Source organism: Galeopterus variegatus, unplaced genomic scaffold (genome assembly GCF_000696425.1).
Source record: "Galeopterus variegatus unplaced genomic scaffold, G_variegatus-3.0.2 Scaffold2504, whole genome shotgun sequence".
Taxonomy (NCBI): Eukaryota; Metazoa; Chordata; class Mammalia; order Dermoptera; family Cynocephalidae; genus Galeopterus; species Galeopterus variegatus.
In genome coordinates this window covers 146124-164687 of record NW_007728615.1, presented here as the reverse complement: position 1 = coordinate 164687, position 18564 = coordinate 146124, and the positions used below count along the sequence as shown (strand labels likewise).

The 18564-nt window shown below is 54.9% G+C and overlaps 2 protein-coding genes across 3 annotated transcripts in view; one reads left to right on the top strand and one right to left on the bottom strand.

Annotated features, from left to right (window-relative positions):
- The window catches only part of NR1D1 (nuclear receptor subfamily 1, group D, member 1), an 8133-nt gene extending 1882 nt beyond the window's left edge, over positions 1–6251 (top strand). The window contains exons 2-8 of the mRNA XM_008582031.1: positions 1850–2185; positions 2447–2535; positions 2654–2798; positions 3201–3844; positions 4170–4355; positions 4874–5084; positions 5756–6251. Of these exons, the coding sequence (XP_008580253.1) occupies positions 1850–2185; positions 2447–2535; positions 2654–2798; positions 3201–3844; positions 4170–4355; positions 4874–5084; positions 5756–5955 (1811 nt within the window). The 3' untranslated portion in view covers positions 5956–6251. The remainder of the gene's footprint in view (positions 1–1849; positions 2186–2446; positions 2536–2653; positions 2799–3200; positions 3845–4169; positions 4356–4873; positions 5085–5755) is intronic.
- A 2743-nt stretch (positions 6252–8994) lies between these two features.
- Positions 8995–18564, bottom strand: LOC103598098 (thyroid hormone receptor alpha). 2 transcript variants are annotated; one of them, XM_008582033.1, is made up of 8 exons: positions 18409–18564; positions 15957–16024; positions 15248–15348; positions 13219–13366; positions 12393–12598; positions 11275–11421; positions 10454–10712; positions 8995–9822 (listed from the first exon to the last, which is right to left on the bottom strand). In XM_008582033.1, exons 1-8 carry the CDS (start codon positions 18459–18461, stop codon positions 9572–9574), a joined length of 1233 nt encoding a protein of 410 aa, XP_008580255.1. In that variant the 5' UTR covers positions 18462–18564; the 3' UTR covers positions 8995–9571. The 2 variants fall into 2 exon arrangements, with proteins under 2 accessions (XP_008580255.1, XP_008580254.1); XM_008582032.1 differs by lacking the exon at positions 18409–18564 and having other exon boundaries at positions 9572–9822; positions 15957–16083.

Genomic DNA, 18564 nt, shown 5'->3' with positions numbered 1-18564 from the left:
GGGGGGGCGGGGCTGCTGCTCCCGATTGACAGGAAGCAGAGAGGGCGGGGCCTCGAGTTCCGGGGTTTCTCGTTGGGGAGCCACGTGCTAGAGGCACACGTGGAGCGGGGACGTGAGGCCGGCTGAGGGCCTGGCTCCCGCCCCGCCCCGCCCCGCCGAGATCTGGGTGAAGCTGGGCTGACTCACCACCCCCGCTTGCCTCCTTTTCCTGTCCGCCTGCCCGGCAGCCTCCCCTCCATCACCGAAGCTGAGTAAGATGGAGCCATGCCTGACCTCTCATGGCCTCATGTTTACACTCCTCAAAGGGGCCTCACACCTAACCACCCTTCTTCTCACTCCTTTCCTTTTTATTCTCTTTGCACCTGCTTCACTGTACTGCGTTTAGGCTCAACTTCTCCACATTCCGAATCCTTCCTGTTCCCCAAGCATCTCTTTCCTTAGTCCTGCAAGCGCTGTCTTCCCCCCACCTCCATCAAACAAACAGCAGTTTGCCTCCTAAGGACTCCCCCCAAGTAGTTACATCCCAGAATCATAGCTAAAACCATAATGTCTTTCTCTCTCTCTCTTTTTTTCTTTGTCACAGAAAGGAAAACTAGACCCAGAGAGGGGAGTTTATTTACTCTTAAGTCACAAAGCAAGTTGGTGATGATAGATCTAGAACTAGACTCTTATGAGTGTGCCCCTCACTTCAGGCAAGAGGTCTGTCTGGATGAAGGTCTCACTCCCCTTTTGGGGACAGATAAACTAGGTCAAGTTCATTTACCACCAAACAAATATCCCATCCCCCACCTCAGTTGAAACTGTAGGAGCTGATCTGTTGTGCAACTATTTTACAGGGAACTGGGTTCACCCTGACCAACCTTGAGCTATTTTAGGGCTGCCCTGCCCAGTTAAGTGTGTGTCAGTGGGTGAGCAAGACATGTGCTTCTGTAGACTCGGTGGCATAGCATGTGTCAGCTCCCACGTGTCCTGGGATCCTCCCTTCTGCCACCCCACCCATGGCAGTCCAAGCTAGGTGCTTGGCAGAAGTGTGGCAGACAGGTCACCTTTTTCTCTTGCTAATACCATGGGAGCACATCCACCTGGTTGGCACTAGGGGGCCAAAGTTCCCAAGTGGTCAAGGAGCCAAGGTCACTGTCAAAAGGCTGAATCCTGGAAGGGGGAATTCCTGAGCCCTGGACAATTTGTACTTCACTTCCACCTCCTGCAACTTGCCCCGCTAAGTTCTTCCTGGACTGAGATATAGTCCACTGTGACTCACTTTCTTGGAGGGCAGGGGATCCAGGCTGGGCAGGTTCCTTCCCTTTAGTACCTTCAGAGAATATGTCTCCCAGTTTGTGGGGAATGTGACTGTCTTTTGTAAGACCTCCACTCTTTACTATTGGCTAGCTGACCCTCCATGATCCATGCTCTCATTCCTGAAATGGTCTTGGTGTTGAAATTGGCAGCTGGTTCGTTCGTTTTTTTTTTGAGATTGGGCACCATGAATGGCACTCCGTTGCTCATTCCATCACCAGTTCTGCCACTGACAGACAAGTAAGTCATTAGCTGCAGTTGATATTCTCAAGGAAGATGTCAAGGGCAGGGGCATACATGCATGAGATACCCACAGGGGTCATGCCTCATACCTGAAGCAGAAGCAGAATGTATCCTGCAAAGAGTCGTTGTTGGCCATGCCATGTCTAGCATGTGTTGGGGAGTTGCTAATTAACTCCAAAGTTAGGGGCTCCACATGGTTAACTTCTGAGCGGCCAGCAGTGTCTTGGGGAGACAGATGGAGGATGAGCACTGTGGTGCCCTAGGACCAAAGACATGCCTAATACCCCCTTCCTTTGTGTTCTCCCGCCAGGTGGCGTCATCACCTACATTGGCTCCAGTGGTTCCTCGCCAAGCCGCACCAGCCCTGAGTCCCTCTACAGTGACAACTCCAATGGCAGCTTCCAGTCCCTGACCCAAGGCTGCCCCACCTACTTCCCACCGTCACCCACTGGCTCCCTCACCCAGGACCCAGCCCGCTCCTTTGGGAGCATTCCATCCAGCATGAGTGATGATGGCTCCCCTTCTTCTTTATCTTCCTCATCGTCATCCTCCTCCTTCTATAATGGGAGCCCCCCAGGGAGTCTACAAGTGGCTATGGAGGACAGCAGCCGAGTGTCCCCCAGCAAAAGCACCAGCAACATCACCAGTGAGTAAACTTCCAGCTGATTGGGGGAAGGGAAGCAGCCCAGGGATAGGTTGGGAGTCGGTTTCCCTGTGACACAGTTATTCTCAGGACCCACCCTTGCCTCAGGGATTTCTCCTACAGTTCTGTCAGCCCCTGTCCAGTCCAGTCTAGTCATTCCAGTGCCCTCTAGACACCAGAGCTCCTCCTTAGCTTTTCCCTCTCATATCTCTGGCCACTTAGATGGGCCTCTCCTGCTCACCTACTGCTCGTCTCTTCCCGCAGAGCTGAATGGCATGGTGCTACTGTGTAAAGTGTGCGGGGACGTGGCCTCGGGCTTCCACTATGGCGTGCATGCTTGTGAGGGCTGCAAGGTGAAGTGGGATGGGGATAGGGGCAGGGGGTAAGGGCTGGGGCAGGTGTGACCCCCTCCCCCAGGACACACTGGCCTGACCTAGAGGGAGATGCTCACTAGCTGCCTCTGCCTTCCAGGGCTTTTTCCGTCGGAGCATCCAGCAGAATATCCAGTACAAAAGGTGTCTGAAAAATGAGAACTGCTCCATCGTCCGCATCAATCGTAACCGCTGCCAGCAGTGTCGCTTCAAGAAGTGTCTCTCCGTGGGCATGTCTCGAGACGGTGAGGTGGCATCGCCACATCCTCCCCCTTCCTTCCACCCAAAGTTTCTGAATTAATCCTTCCCTTTTAAAGAAGTCCCAAACAGAGACACAGCATACTGTGAATCTCCTTTGCATGGAGAATGCCCGTATTTCATCCTCTTGGGTCAACACGCACTTCTTTCCCATTGGTCCCTCTGGTCACCTCTTATTGGCAATCCTTACTGGGACAACACCCTTGATGGGTGTGGCCTTGCTGGGTTTAGTTTTGGTGTGGAAGCCCAAGCCTTTAGGGTCTTCCCCTTTCAGGAGAAAGGAAGGAAGGAAGGAAGAGAAGCATGCGAGTGTGTTTAGGACTTCCTGACGGTGCTCAAGCATGCGAGTGTGTTTAGGACTTCCTGACGGTGCTCTCATCCTGTTGCAGCTGTGCGTTTTGGGCGCATCCCCAAACGAGAGAAGCAGCGGATGCTCGCTGAGATGCAGAGTGCCATGAACCTGGCCAACAACCAGTTGAGCAGCCAGTGCCCGCTGGAGACCTCACCCACCCCACACCCCACTCCAGGCCCTATAGGCCCCTCGCCACCCCCAGCTCCTGTATCCTCACCCCTGGTGGGCTTCTCCCAGTTCCCACAACAACTGACACCTCCCAGATCCCCAAGCCCTGAGCCCACAGTGGAAGATGTGATATCCCAGGTGGCCCGGGCCCATCGAGAGATCTTTACTTATGCCCATGACAAGCTGGGCACCTCACCTGGCAACTTCAATGCCAACCATGCATCCAGTAGCCCTCCAGCCACCACCCCACATCGCTGGGAAAGTCAGAACTGCCCACCTGCCCCCAATGACAACAACACCTTGGCCGCCCAGCGTCATAATGAGGCCCTGAATGGTCTACGCCAGGCCCCCTCCACCTACCCTCCTGCCTGGCCCCCTGGCCCTGCCCACCATAGCTGCCACCAGCCCAACAGCAACGGGCACCGTCTATGCCCCACCCACATGTATGCAGGCCCAGAAGGCGAGGCACCTGCCAACAGTCCACGGCAGGGCAACTCCAAGAATGTTTTGCTGGTGAGGGCACTGGGGGAGGGGGAGGGGGAGGTGGGCAGGCAGGGGGCTGGCCTGGAATAAGGAACATAACAGAGCAGCTGGGTGTTCCTGGAGACTAAGTGTGGGGATATCCTCTTCCCAGGAGAGGACGTCCTGCCCTGCAGTCTGGGCTCTGCCTGGGAATCCCCAATCTCCACCTGGCACCTGATTGCTACTTTACCTGAAAGGCCTATCCTCCAAGGCCACAGCCCGTAGCCCAGGCAAAATCTGGAGCCCAGCCCTGCTGGGAGGGTCCATCTGAGCCAGCCTGGTTAACACTCCTCTCCCAAATCCCTTTCTTCCCCAGGCATGTCCCATGAACATGTACCCACATGGACGCAGTGGGCGAACCGTGCAGGAGATCTGGGAGGATTTCTCCATGAGCTTCACGCCCGCTGTGCGGGAGGTAGTAGAGTTTGCCAAGCACATCCCCGGCTTCCGTGACCTTTCTCAGCACGATCAAGTCACCTTGCTTAAGGCTGGCACTTTTGAGGTGAGTGACTCTTTGTGCTCCCTGCTCTTGACCTTGGGAAGGATCCAGCAGAAAGGCTTGGTGTATGGGGTGGGCAGGGGCTCTGAAAGGCGTTGGAACCCTAGCATCTTTGTTCTTACAGCCTCTGACTGTAGAACCCCTCACTCCTGCCTCTGGGTGGCTGAAACTTCTGTCATCTCAGCTGGAGTTTAATCACAACCCATTACATTAAAATAACGCTTTAGTGTACATTGCTGTCCCCATTCTAGACATGAGTAAATTAACTTGTGACCTGAGGTCACAGGTAGTGACAGAGTTGAGACTCAGATTCAGACCTGTTGGATTCTGAAGCCCATGGGGTGCTCCCCCTGCTTCCACCTTGGGCTCCCCATTGCCCATCCAGAAACAACCCCCGCTCTACTGAGAAACCTAAGGCAGCACAACTAAACCCTTTGGCAAACTTTAGGGGCAACTTGGCAAGTGCTTCTCCCGCCCCACCCAGAATGACTGTCCACCTCCCCCACCCCCACCCCGTTTAGGTGCTGATGGTGCGCTTTGCATCGCTGTTCAACGTGAAGGACCAGACAGTGATGTTCCTGAGCCGCACCACTTACAGCCTGCAGGAGCTCGGTGCCATGGGCATGGGAGACCTGCTGAATGCCATGTTTGACTTCAGTGAGAAGCTCAACTCCCTGGCGCTTACCGAGGAGGAGCTGGGTCTCTTCACTGCAGTGGTGCTTGTCTCTGCAGGTTGGTCAAGCTCTCGCCTGACCAGGGGCCGGGGGGGAGGAGGCAGACGCAGTTCAATTGAACACACCTTTTATGGAGTACCTACTCTATGCCAGGCCCCGCACCGGGCACTGGGAATACAGACATGATTCAGACACAGTCTAGCTTGGGAAACAGACTCATGCCCGACTAATTATAAAACAGTGAGATAAGTGTCACAGTAGAAGCATGAACCAAGGAAGCACAGACAACTATTTCTGCCTGGGGGAGCTGGGGAAGGAGGTGACACTTGAGTGGGGCCTCAAAGGACAAGTAAGATATTGCCAGGCAGAGAAAGGGGGAAGGGCATCCCAGGCAGAGGGAACTACAGAGCAAAAAGCAAGGGATCTGGGATATGTTTGGCCTGTTCAGGGAAGGAGAGTGGCCTTGTGGGATGGGAGGTGACCAGCCCTGCTGAGCCCACGCTCCCAGCATTCAGGCACCTCCTGCTCTTGGGGCGCTCCTTCTCCGGCGGCCCCGTAGGCCTTCTGTGGGGGCTTCAGGGAGGGGCTGCACTGCCTGTTGGGTCCTCGCAGACCTCTGGGTCCTCGCAGACCTCCGGGTCCTCGCAGACCTCCGGGTCCTCGCAGACCTCCGGGTCCTCGTCAGAGGAGCTCAGGGAGCCTGCCTCACTGCTGTCGTCTTCCCCACAGACCGCTCGGGCATGGAGAATTCCGCTTCGGTGGAGCAGCTCCAGGAGACGCTGCTGCGGGCTCTTCGGGCTCTGGTGCTGAAGAACCGGCCCTTGGAGACTTCCCGCTTCACCAAGCTGCTGCTCAAGCTGCCGGACCTGCGGACCCTGAACAACATGCATTCCGAGAAGCTGCTGTCCTTCCGGGTGGACGCCCAGTGACCCGCCCGGCCGGCCTTCTGCCGCTGCCCCCTTGTACAGAATCGAACTCTGCACTTCTCTCTCCTTTACGAGACGAAAAGGAAAAGCAAACCAGAATCTTATTTATATTGTTATAAAATATTCCAAGATGAGCCTCTGGCCCCCTGAGCCTTCTTGTAAATACTTGCCTCCCTCCCCCACCACTGAACTTCCCATCCTCCCCTATTTAAACCACTCACTCTCTCTGCCACCCTTCTCTAGCCCCGATTTGTTCTGTTCCTGTCTCAAATCCAATAGTTCACAGCTGAGCTGGCTTCTGTGGTGTGTACTCGTTTGGGGGTTAGGGTGAGGGGACACTGCCAAAGCTGGGGGGGCCACCTCTCCATCTGGTCAGTTTGTGGGGTGAGTACTCTGCCAGCAGATGGGAGGATATAGGGAAACAGCACACAAGTCTAAGGGGGGTGCCCAAGGGGGTTATTTTCATCATATATTTATTACATAAATATATAGTAAAATAGACGAGCAACAATTACCATAAAAATATCTTTCTTTAAAATCCTGACCCAAAACACAACGGGGTGAAAAATCGCACATAACAGACATACTGATTGTCAACATGGGGCAGGAGTAGGAGCCCCTCAAGTCACCCCTACCGGTCCCACCCCTCCTTGGGGAAGGGACCTACCTCCTTCCCTGTTTCTGGCCACAACCCCCCTCCCCCCACCCCAGCACCAGCTTCTCATACATTCAGTAGCGCCTCTGGGCAGTGCCCCCCTCCCCCCACCCAGGAGTTCCCAGGGCAGGAATTACTGTCCCCCTTATGGACGGTGTCTATGTCACACGCCCTGCCCTCTCCCAGCCCTGCAGACCCGCCACCAGGGGAAGGGGTAGGGGCTCCTCCCCCACCCTCCCCAAGTCTGAGCAGGGAGGAGGCTGGATGAGGTATGTGTGTTATGAGTGATGGGAGGGGGAATACTGAGATGGAGAGGCGGGTGGTGGGGGCTGGGTAGTGGTCATGGCTCTGGCACCCCCTTGTCCTGGCCTGGACCCCTCATCCTATTCCCAGCATCCCATCCTCCCACCAATACTGCACCTGCTGCCCCACTCTGCCTGCCCTAGTGCCCCGGGCCAATACTGGGGGAGGCATGCTAAGCACCCACATCAGGGCCATCCCCCTCATTAGCACCAAGGGCCCCCAGGAGAGGGCCCTGTCCCCCACTTTTCCAGCAGGGACTGGGACAGCTGCCTCTCTAGAGCAGGAGCGTGGCACCCCTGAGTCTCCCTGGCTCCTCCCCCACCATGTGTGCTCACTCACACATTCACGCCGAGAAACACACACACATGCCCCACAGCACAGAGAGTGGGGGGGAGGGGTCCGGGAGTGGAGGGGGGTCACAGCTCATATGATTGGGGAGGGTGGGGGATTCCCCAGTGCCTGTAAGAAGTCAAGGCTCTTCAAGGCCTTTTCTCCACTGTGTCCAAGGCTGAGAATGGGGATGGAGGGGTAGGGGTGGGGATGGAGGAATGGGATGGGGAAACAGCAGACAGGTCAGGAATTCCACTGGGCCCCCAGGCATGGGAGGAAGGTCCAAGAGGGCTTACCCATGGGACTGGAGTAATACAGGAATCAATACTCCAGGAGAGAGAGAGGATAGAGACAGACAAAGACAGCAGGGCAGCCCAGGGCCCGAGGGGGGCGGGGCAGGCACATGCACAGGTGACAGCGGATGCTCCTGCAGGCCCACCACCCCCATTGGAACACCTGAACAGTGGGGGAGGGACAGTGTCCTGACGGGCAGCATAGCCTTGCCTTCCCATGCATTTTGTGTGTGTGTGTGTGTGTGTGTGTGTGTGTGTGTGTAGGGGGCTGTGGCAGGCTGAGGATCAGGGTGGGGTGGCAGGTTCCCCACTGCTTAAGACATTTTTGCCCCAATAGTGCAAAGCGCAGGAAGCCCTGGCACCCCTCCCCCCACCCCCTGCCCCATTCCCCATGGCTTCCGGGGGCATCTATGTCCACCCATCCATCCCTGCCGACATGCAGCCCTGAGCCCGGTGCCCTCTGGTCTGCTCTGTCCCTCCCCCCTCCCCTCCCCCACCCATGGGAGGGCCACCTCCTCCCTCCCTCTCTCCCCTGAAGACTGGGCGATGGCCCAAGGGAGGAGGAGGGCAGCTCGCCCAAGTGCAGACCAACAGAGCACTCCTCACCAGGAGGGTGGGAGGGGGCTCAAGCCAAAGTCCCTGAATTAGAGAAAAAAAGGGGGATAAGGGGGTCCCAGGGGCAGAGGGGCAGCTGGCATAAAGAGCTTCAAAGAAAAAGGAAGAGCACCAACCGCCCCCGCCCCCAGGGCCCCAACTAAGTGCCATTTATCTAAACGCCCCCCTTACGGTGCCTGCCTGCCCAGAGCCTGGGTTAGCCATTTAGTAGGAATGGGGAGGAAGGAGGACAGAGGTTAGAGAGAGCCCAGCAGACAGACGGGAAACAGGGAAACAGAGTCCTACAGGGGTGGAGGCCATGGGAGACGCTCACACACACCCCAGCTGCCCAGTGCAGCAGCATCTGGATTGGAACTAATACTGCAGGATGCAAGGAGGGCAGGAGCTTGAGCCACAGTTTTTCCTGTGTAGGTGCCAAGGCGCGGAAAGAGGGGGGACAGGGAGAGGCCCCTGGGGCCGGGCACTTGGAAGGGGAGCTGTGTGGGCAGCAGGGCAGGCTGGTAAGGGGCCAGCTGGCATCCAGCATGAGAGGTAGATGGAACTCAGCGGGCACGAGTGGCAGAGAGCAGAGGAAGTCCTGGGTGGGGGTGCCAAAGGGGCACAAAAGGAGGGGCAAGGCAAGGGGGTGGCCAGGACCCTGTTGTATGAACTCACAGCTCTGATCGGCAGCCCTACCCTGGGGGATCCGGTGTGGGGGACATTTCTCTCTGATTTGGGGGGAGGAGGGGCAGCTCTCAAAGTGCATGGGGTGGTAAGGGGGGTCCCACCCCTCTGGCCAGCCTCAGTTAATAACTTAATATCATCTCTCTCTCTCTCTATCGCACACTCTCTTTTTTTGTCTTTTTCTCTCTGTCTAGTTTTTCTTCATTTATCTTCTCCCCTTGTTTGGTTTCCAAAGTGCAGTTAAAATGACCATAGTTTTTAACCTGCAGGGGAGGAGCCAAGCTAAGCCATTCTTTGCACCCAGGCATCTGGGGAAGTAGAGAAGTCCTCAACCTGAAGGGGAAATCTAGGCCAAGGAAGTGGGTGGGGGGCTCTCTCTTGTGTGTGTGTAGGGGATGAGCTGAGGGCACTTTCCCCATCCCACATTCCTCCCTCCCCTACGGTCAAAATGGCTTGTCCCCTCCTAGTTCTCCCTCCCTTCCCCTACCTTCATAAAGGACGGGGTCCTGGGAACTGCAGGACACGGTCCCCCCGCCTCCCACACTGTCCTTTTCATAGCAAGTTCATTGTTTGCCCTGTCCCAGGGCTGGAGGTTCTGAGGAGGGACCTGGGCAGTGCGGGTGTGTGTGTGGGAGCTGCATCTATCCAAGGACGAGAGGAGGAGAGAAGAGGTGTGGGGGGTCTCCCTCGGCCCCCGGCTCGGCCCCTTCTCTCCAGCTCCTCCCCACCAGCTCCGCACACCCTCTGGCCGCCTGAGGCTTTAGACTTCCTGATCCTCAAAGACCTCGAGGAAGAGTGGGGGGAAGAGTTCGGTGGGGCACTCGACTTTCATGTGGAGGAAGCGGCTGGCGTGGCAGGCCCCGATCATGCGGAGGTCAGTCACCTTCATCAGCAGCTTGGGCCAGAAGTGCGGAATGTTGTGTTTGCGGTGGTTGACGTAGTGCTCGAACGCCAGCAGGTACGCCTCCTGACTCTTCTCGATCTTGTCCACACACAGCAGGCCCGAGCGGTCTGCAGGGAAGGCAGGCCATGAGGGGTGAGTGGCCGAGGGCCTGGGAGGCAGGTGAGAGAGGACAAGAGGGCACACAGAGCCAGCGAGGGGGCTGGGGCTGGGGGTGTAAAGGGGTATGGTGGGCACACGAGGAGGACAGGGGGACAGAGGTGGGGCTGGGAACAGACAGGAGATTTGGAGATAGGGGAGGGCTGGAGTACAGAGAGAAGGCTGGCAGTCAGAGAGGTGGGGTGGCAGTGGGAGTAGGGAGCGGACTGGGGGACAAGAGAAGGGACTGAGAGATAGACGAGGGAACGGGAGAGAAGGTAGAGGAGAACAAAGGAGGCATGGGGAACAAAGGGTCTGTGAGTGACAGAGAGGATGGGGGCAGAGGGAAAGGATGGGGCGAAGGCTGGATAAGGAACACAGCAGGGCCTGAGGAACAGGGTGGGGGATGGGGACAGAGGACGGCCTGGATGACAGAGAGGTAGACTGGGGGAAAGAAGACAGAAGAGGCATGTTTCGGGGTCAGAGAAGCTGGGGAGCAGAGAAAAACTGTAAGATTAGGAAGGGGGACAGCAACAGGCCCAGGGTCTAGCCCAGCTCCGGGGCCCCTGGAGGTTTCCAAGTCCTCCCAGCAATCGGGGGTACCTGTTGACATTAGCAGCACAGCCTGCAGCAGAGCCACTTCCGTGTCATCCAGGTTAAAGGCAGAGAGTGACTTGCCCAGTTCAAAGATGGCATCAGAGACCACACCCAGGCCGCCATTCTTGAGCTGCTCCCGCTTGACAGCCATTTCCCCACTCAGCGTCAGGGTGTCACTCTCGGGGTCATAGCGGACAGCCGCCCGCAGGGACATGATCTCCATGCAGCACCCCTTCAGGAGGATGATCTGGTCTTCACAAGGCAGCTGTGGAGCGGCAGGGCCACAGGAGCACTCAGCTCAGCCCTCCCAATGTCCCTGAGTCTCCCTGAGAGCTCTGCCCTCAGCCAGTAACACAGAACTTTAACCTTGTGCTGGGCCATGTCCCTGCTCTACTTCATTTAAACCTCACAAATATGCCTATGAGTCAGGTTCCATCACCATCGCCAGCCCCACTGCAGAGGAGAAGACTGAGGTACAAGGGATTTAGGTAATCTGGCCAAGGTCACATAGCTAGTAGGGCAGCCTGTCTCCAGAGTCAGTGCTCTGAAAAATGAGAACTTTTGGGCTGGCCTGGAGTTGGGATGGCCAAGTAGATGTGCGGGGAGAGGGGCTGGGAGCCTGGCTTGTGCTGGAGATCAGCTAGCCCTAGGTGTGCAAATGCATCCACCTGCATGCGTGTGTGTGTGTGTGTGCGTGTACTGATCCACAGGAATTGCTCCCTGTCCAGAGAACCTCAGCTGAGCACATGCTGGGACCAGGTGCCCTGTGCAGCAGCTTCGTTTTCCCTCCAGCACCACACCATGTCTGTCTTCCATCTGCCACTCACCTCGGAGAACATGGGCAGTTTTTTGGCAAAGTCCACCACACGGGTGATGGCTGGGGTAATGATCTTGGTAAACTCGCTGAAGGCCTCTAGGTCCACCTTGTCTCCGTCTGGCATGGAGACGATGGGTGACTGGCCAATGTCATCCGGCTAGAGGGAGAGATGGGGGTCAGCTGGGCCTGCAGACCCCATGCAACCTCTCACGGAGGCTCCCTGCCCACCAGGGGGAGCTCCAAGGCAGCTCGGGGAAAAGGGGCGGCCAGTACCTGGCCCCAGCCCTAAGACTTTTCCTTCACCTTGGGGTGGAGGACAGACCAGAGCCAGAGCTCCAGGTCTGCTAATAATAACAATAGTAATAACAGAAGTAGCAGTAATGTAATCGTAATAGTAGCTATAATTATTGAATATTTAATATGTGATCTGGCATTAGTCTACATGCTTTACATATCTCGTTTAATCCTTACCACATTGCAATATCCACTATTTCACAGGTGAGGAAACTGAGGCATAATGCAGCTAAGTAATAACACCAAGGTCACATGACTAGTGCGTGGTAGAACCAGGCTTTGAACCCAGGCAGACTCCAGACTGTTACACACACATCTGCTCGGTACTGGAGCACCTGATCTTAACAGTGAATTGTTCCACCCTCTGGCACACTCCATCAGGAACCAGGGGCCAGTTTTTTGCTTTCCCCCACCATGTACAATCAATTGTCTGTCTCCTCCCAAACTGATCATTCACTTGGCAATCAGTTTTGCCAGGGTCTAACACAATGCCTGCCACCCAGCAGGTGCTCAAAAATACTGTTATTACGTCTTCACCCTGTCCTCCCAGTCACTGTGGGCAGGAAAAAGAGGAGGGGCTGCCCCTGCTCACTGGAAATTCCACGAGGAAGGCAAGGCCCCATCTTCATGGAGCTCCCAATCAGATGCAACAGGCAGGACCCAGATAGCAACGACATATACACAGATATACAAAGCCAGGACCGCCAAGGTGTGGAGAGAATCAACTTCGGGTGGGATTAAACTAAGAAGCCTTCCTGGAGGAGGCAAGACTCTGAGCTCGTCGCTCTCTCTGCCACTTGGCTGTTGCTCTCTCCATGCCTCCTGTCTCCTTACCAGGAATTTCCGCCTCTGCTTCCAATGGCTGCCCTGGGCATTGGTGCTGCGATGGGCCTCTGTGGCAACATGGATCAGATCCCACTCTTCAGGAGTGGGCTCTGGTCTCTGCTGCAGTGATCGAATCATCTCTTCCTTCCGCCGCCGCTCTCGGTTCTGCTCAATCAGCTTGCGCTTGGCTACCCGCTTCGAGTCGTCTAGAACCACTGTGAACAGACAGACACAGGCCCTTTGCATGGAGCTCTCCATCTCCTCTCTACGATCCTCTCAGAAACTACTCTTCCTAGCGTATGGGTTGGGGAAGTTAATTCCCAAATCACCTAGCAGTTGGCTGACACAAACTGGATCATGATTAATCACTGGGGCCATGTCCACTCCAATTTGGGCTGATCCAGAGGGACATCATGTTCTGGTCTAACAGGCTGTGGTGACAGTAGTTACTAGAAGATCCTGCCACCCAAGCCCTAGCCTATGAAAGATGCCCTCTCTCATCTAGAACTGGGGTTCCTTCCCTGGGAGTCAGGAACAATGTGCTAGGGTGGGAGCTCAGGGTTCGGGAGTCCTTTCTACCTAACAACTCCCTCTCTAAGGCCCTCAGGAAGGGAAAGGCAGATAGGCCCATGTGCAGGGCCCATAGAGGGATCCTGTTTCCTCTTCCCCAGGGACGAGGACAACAGGGACCAAGACTCTGAACATTCCACCATCAGTGTGACCTGGATTGGACTGTCACTCTGCCTTGTGGGCCCAGTGGGCACCTGGAAGAGATCTGCCATCTCTGAACTCAACCCCACCCATCTGACTCAATCCCCCTCACCCGTCCCCTTACAGTCCATGGCCATGCCCACGGCGATGCACTTCTTGAAACGACACAGCTGGCACTGATTGCGGGTGATCTTGTCAATGACACAGCAGCTGTCATATTTGCAGGAATAGGTGGGATGGAGGTTCTTCTGGATTGTGCGGCGAAAGAAGCCCTGGGGTGGGGGGAGATGGGGCACACTGTGATCACAACTTCCCTTTCTTGAACCAACCGTGCAGTTCACTGAGGGATGCAGAATGCAAAATCAGCCAGGGAACCTGGCATTCTCCTGACACTACAAGCCCAGGATATCTGAGAAATACATGCCCTCAGTGCCCAGGCTGCTGAGAGGTGGGGGTGCATGGGCAGCGGTGGGGGCAGAGAAGACTACAGTGAGCAGCTTTGGGCCTAGAATGGTCAGAGGTGCTATGAAGCCTAAAGGAGCAGCAGCCTTAGACACCCGATTAATACCTTATTTTCCACTTTGCTAAATGACTCTAAAAACACCACTGACCCAAAAACCATTCTCATATGCTGCCTGTTGCCCATGCACATGGAATTCATAAAACAGGGGGTGCAAAAAAGTCTAGCATTGGGTAGAACAGAACATTCTAATAGCTTGAACAGAAAATTTTCCATTCTATCAGGATTAGTCTTTGCTTTAAAGGAAAACCCTCAAGAATCAAGATGGTAGCAATGCTAGGAAGAGCTAATATTTGTTGAATGCTTACTATGTGGCAGGCTCTTAGCAAAGATAAGCCTTTTTCATGCATCACCACATTTAACCTTCAGGACAAACCCATGAAGTAGGAACTGTTGTTACTGCTGGAAACAGTAACAGTAACAGTTCTATTTAGCAGACTAGGAAGCTGAAACTTGGAGCAACGAAGCAAATAGCCCAAAGTCACATGGCTAAATGGGCAGCTGAGCCAGATCTGGGCCTCAGGTATGGGGCACCAAGGTCTGAGCTCTCAAATTCTGGGGTGCATTAAAGTCACCTAGGGCACTCACCAAAGATACAGATTCCAGGGCCTTGCTCCAGACCTGCAAAATCACTCTCTAGGGCTGGGGCCAAGGCATTCCTGTCTTTTGAGGGTGCTCCCTTGGGACTCAGGCGTCCTTGAGGGTGAGGATCCTTGCTCTATGCTACACTGCTTGTATTGCTTCCAGGAACACTGCTATGGAACTCTAAATTCCTGGTGGTCTTGGTTTGGCTGACACTAAGAAAGAGAGAAACTTCCAGCCTCAACACATTTAAAAATTATTCTGTTTCTTAGAAGGTCATACATTTTCAGGAGGTGATCTCAGGAGAGCCATGCAGGTTGAAATGACCAAAGTCAAATTTAATTAGGCCTCCACAAGCCTGTGACCTGGTCCCCTTTGCCCAGGAAGAACCTGCCATCCTCTTTCTCTGTTCCTCCACCACTGACTCTCACCCTTTCAGGTGCATCAGAAACACCTAGGGAGCCTATTAAAAGGCAGATTCCTGGGCTCCACCACAAAAAGGTCTGTTTGAGTAGGGGTGGGGTGAGACCTGGAATCTGCATTTTAAATAGTACTGCAGGTGGCCCAATAACCTCATTTTGAAAACCGCTGATGTTTGTTTCAAGTCGGTCTCTCTCTGATAGGCTTTGAGCAGCTTGAGGGCAGGACATACACTGCACCCTTCACACTTAATACGCTGATTGGGTGGATGGTAGCTGACGTTTATCAAGTGTTCTTATGTGCCTGGCACTGCTTTAAACACTCCATGTGAATTATCTCATTTAATTCTCTCAACAACTCTATGAGGGCGGTAGTACGATTATCCCTGTTTTATAGGTGACGAAACTGAGGCTCAGAGAGGTTAGGCAATTTAGTTGTGAGCGGTACAGCAGGGATTATGAATGAATAAACGAATGCATGAATGAGTAAGAGAGAAGAAATGATGACATAACAGGTGGGCTTTAGGTTTCATGTTTATAGAGCTTGTCCGTCGTGCCAAGGGCTGAGGGACTTAAACGGAGGGAGTTGGGGGCTCGGGTAGTGGGGGAGGGGCAGGAGACGGTTTCCATACCTTGCAGCCCTCACAAGTGATACAGCGGTAGTGATAACCAGTTGCCTTGTCCCCACACACGACACACTGCTCGTCTTTGTCCAGGTAACTAGGGATATACCCTGAGAGGGAGGAAAGGATGGAGGCAGGCAGGCATCGCTTGGAGCCCCAACAGAGAGGCACCTGCACTCTCCCCATCTCCCAACTTTTCCTTTCTGGCCCATTTCCTAGCCCAGCCTCCCTGATGGGTTCTTTGTCTCCAGGTAGAGTTCTGGAGACATAACTGGAGGTAATCTTGACCATCCCCTTCACTAGGAATATAGAGAGTTTCAGTTCTTCTGATTGCCCATTCAGGGCTTTTTTTCTTGCTCTAAGGGGCAGAGGATGGCAGAGAGAGAAAAACAAACATCAGCAGCTCATCTCAGGAGAATACAGGCCCAAGGTCCTCCAGCACAGGCCCTGACTCTAGTGCTGGCCTTAGGTGCGGGGTTGGTGGGGGGGGGTGTTATGGAAGAAGGGAAGAGGCCCGTCCTGACCTAATCCATTCCCCAAAGCTGGGGCACACCCCTCATCACCCCTTCACTCCCAGACATGTCTATCCCAAGCCCTCTAGAAGGCTCTTTCCCTGGGACACAGGAGCTGCTGGCACAGGCCCAGGCCCAGAAGAGGCCTGGCCTGCAGTCTGTTGGGGTTGGGGGTGGGGAGAAGGGGCACATGCAGCCAGGCTCACCTGACATGCTGGTTTTCAGGGAACATTGGCCGTTCTTTCTTTTTCGCTTTCCATCTGGTGACCTGGCACTGGGTGGGGGCAAAGTTGGCAGAATCACAGAGCAGTCTTTGGGCATCCCCCTTCTCATCTGAGAGGCTTATACAAACCCCCAGGCCCAAGTCCCTCCATCTTGTGTCCTCATCCTACCTCCCACCCCCAGGTCAGCTGACAAAGCTTAGAAGGGTCCAGCTATCTGGAAGCTGCAGGGAAGAGAGATAAGGGGCTTGGCTGGGGCACAAGCATGTTCTAGGGCCCCAACACACACACACACACACACACACACACACACACACTGCAGACCTTAAGCACCCACAATCCACAGGACATCCACATATTTAAGCTTTCAGTGCATGACAAATATGCTGAAAGAATCCTCAGGATATGCTTAAAGCTATGTAATCTTTAGAACACACACATATATGTGCAACATAACACCAGCACATATGAACAACTATGCAGCCTTCAGTATAAAACCAAGTACGGTAAATAAGCACCAAGATCTACATATTGATGTAACTTTCAGGGCATTCTCAAATGTGTTCTATGACCTCCAGGATAAGCCCATTTGTTACACAACCCTCTGGACCGGCATCTAATAATACCACTCCCTCCCCCAAGTGTGAACATGTGCTTCATATCTGGGTCCTGCACACATGCTGAATAACCTATAGCAATTGAAAACACTAGAGTCGCCCTGTTCACTGCCTCCACTTAACAGAACAGCACAGAGAGGCCCCACTTGTGCCTGGTGACACCATGTGTGGGAGTCAGAGCCATAACAAGGACCTTGAGCCTCTCCATGCAAGGTATTATTAGCAACCCTCAGCCACTGCACATATATGTCACCAAGCTCTCCACATACATGTTACATAACCTCAGCACACACAGGTTACATAACCCTTCTCCATGCATGCAAGGATTGTATAACCTCCCATACCCACCCTGCGTGTGGCATGTGGCACCACCCCTTCTCCTGGAGCAGATGTGGCTCCCAACACACTGACACAGTGACCTTGGCCAGGGTCACAATCACAGACAGCCTTGTGCTCCACGCCCCCTGGGGATTAACCTGTCTGCTTCCTTTGAGGCTGCAGGGTCAAGTCTCCCTACTGCCTTCTGGAGTGGTGGGTGCTGGGGAACTCAGGCCATCTAGGGCCTAGCTAAACAGGCCTCTTCAGCAATTACCAGACTTACAACCTCTGGGTGCAGTCCCATGGACAGCCACAAGGTGGCGCAAGGACATGGGGGAGGGGAGGGGAGGACAGTGGAGGAGGGGCTGCAGTCCTGGAGGGACTGGGAACCAGTATTCCCGCCTTTCTCCAAGCCTTAAGGGCAGACCCTCCCAGACCCACAGAACTCTGAGGAAAGAGGTATAGAGCCTGCAAGTGACAGCCACACAGCAAATCATCCTTCTCAGAATCACGCCCGGGATGAGGCTTTGGGAGAGGGGTGATATCCTGGTGCCCTACCCAGCCGTGAGCCCATCCACTTCCTCCACCCCTGCCGGGACCCAGTCTTGGGCCCCAAGGCTTTGCCTGGTCAGGCCTCTGGCTTCCTGGCTCAGGATCTGATCTCCTAGGCAACAGCCAGCCACACTGCTCCCCAGAGCACCCCCACCCCCACCCTCTCCCTGGCCATAGGCACAGGCTGTACCCAGCTCCTGGGGCACCATGCCAACTGGGACAGAGCTCTGTGCCACTTGGAGCTGATGGGAAAGGCAGAGACCCTCTGGGCTCCTCAAGGGCAACGCAGATCACAGGTAACCCATTGCTAGCTGTGTGTGCAGGGCTGACGTCTCACCCACGTGTAAGCAAAACCTTCATAGCTGGCATGCACTTCCACTTCCTGGGAGGAGCTCCATGGCAGTGCCCGCCCTTGACCATGAACAAGGAAGAACTTGTGGGGCTCCCAATAGATTCCAAGTATAAGCGTTGGCTGTGACCAATAGTTACCAGTGCATGGGCCCTGAAATGTCATGTTACATGCACCACGGCTTGTGGACCACATACCTGTGGTTAGATGGCGAAGGGGCTGGTAGGGAGAGGAAGAGAACAGAAAGGCTGTTTGGATCCCACATGCTCAGGTGAGGGCAGCGACGGGAGAGGGGATGCTAGGGGCATTGAGATTGCCCAGCACTGTCAAGGGAGGGGCCACATGCCTGCTGCCTATAATTACTCTGCTCCATATCACTCCCCCTTTCAGAATGGACATGTCCCAATCCAAGTGCCTAAGTCCCTGTTATATCTGAACACAACCTCATCTCCTGGAAAAGGGAGGTAGCAGGCTTGCTGGCCTCATGCCCCAGAGGTGCTTAAAGACAGTGTCTAAAAGACACCTTAGTTCCCTTTTTCCCAGCCAGGTGACCATGCCTGCTGCCTGAGAGCTGGCAGAACCTAGTTGCCGAACCCATTACCTGTTCTCCTCTGGGTCTGACCCACACTCCACCTTGCTTGGCTTCTGTTCCATTCACTTCAATTCCATCCAGGATGCCCTCCAGCACGCCAAGAGACTGGGGTGGGCACACTGGCCCCCCCGGCACGCCCACAGGCCACCCACCCCCCGCCACCCA

What these genes read in the sequence shown, in the direction of transcription:
- LOC103598098 (XM_008582032.1), bottom strand. Translation starts at nt 16,083, where the DNA reads ATGAGAAGGGGGATGCCCAAAGACTGCTCTGTGATTCTGCCAACTTTG. An exon ending in TCACTTGTGAGGGCTGCAAG is followed by an intron (nt 13,367 to 15,247) that starts GTATGGAAACCG and finishes CCCCCACCCCAG; the next exon opens with GGCTTCTTTCGCCGCACAAT. An exon ending in AACTGCCCATGTTCTCCGAG is followed by an intron (nt 10,713 to 11,274) that starts GTGAGTGGCAGA and finishes GCCGCTCCACAG; the next exon opens with CTGCCTTGTGAAGACCAGAT.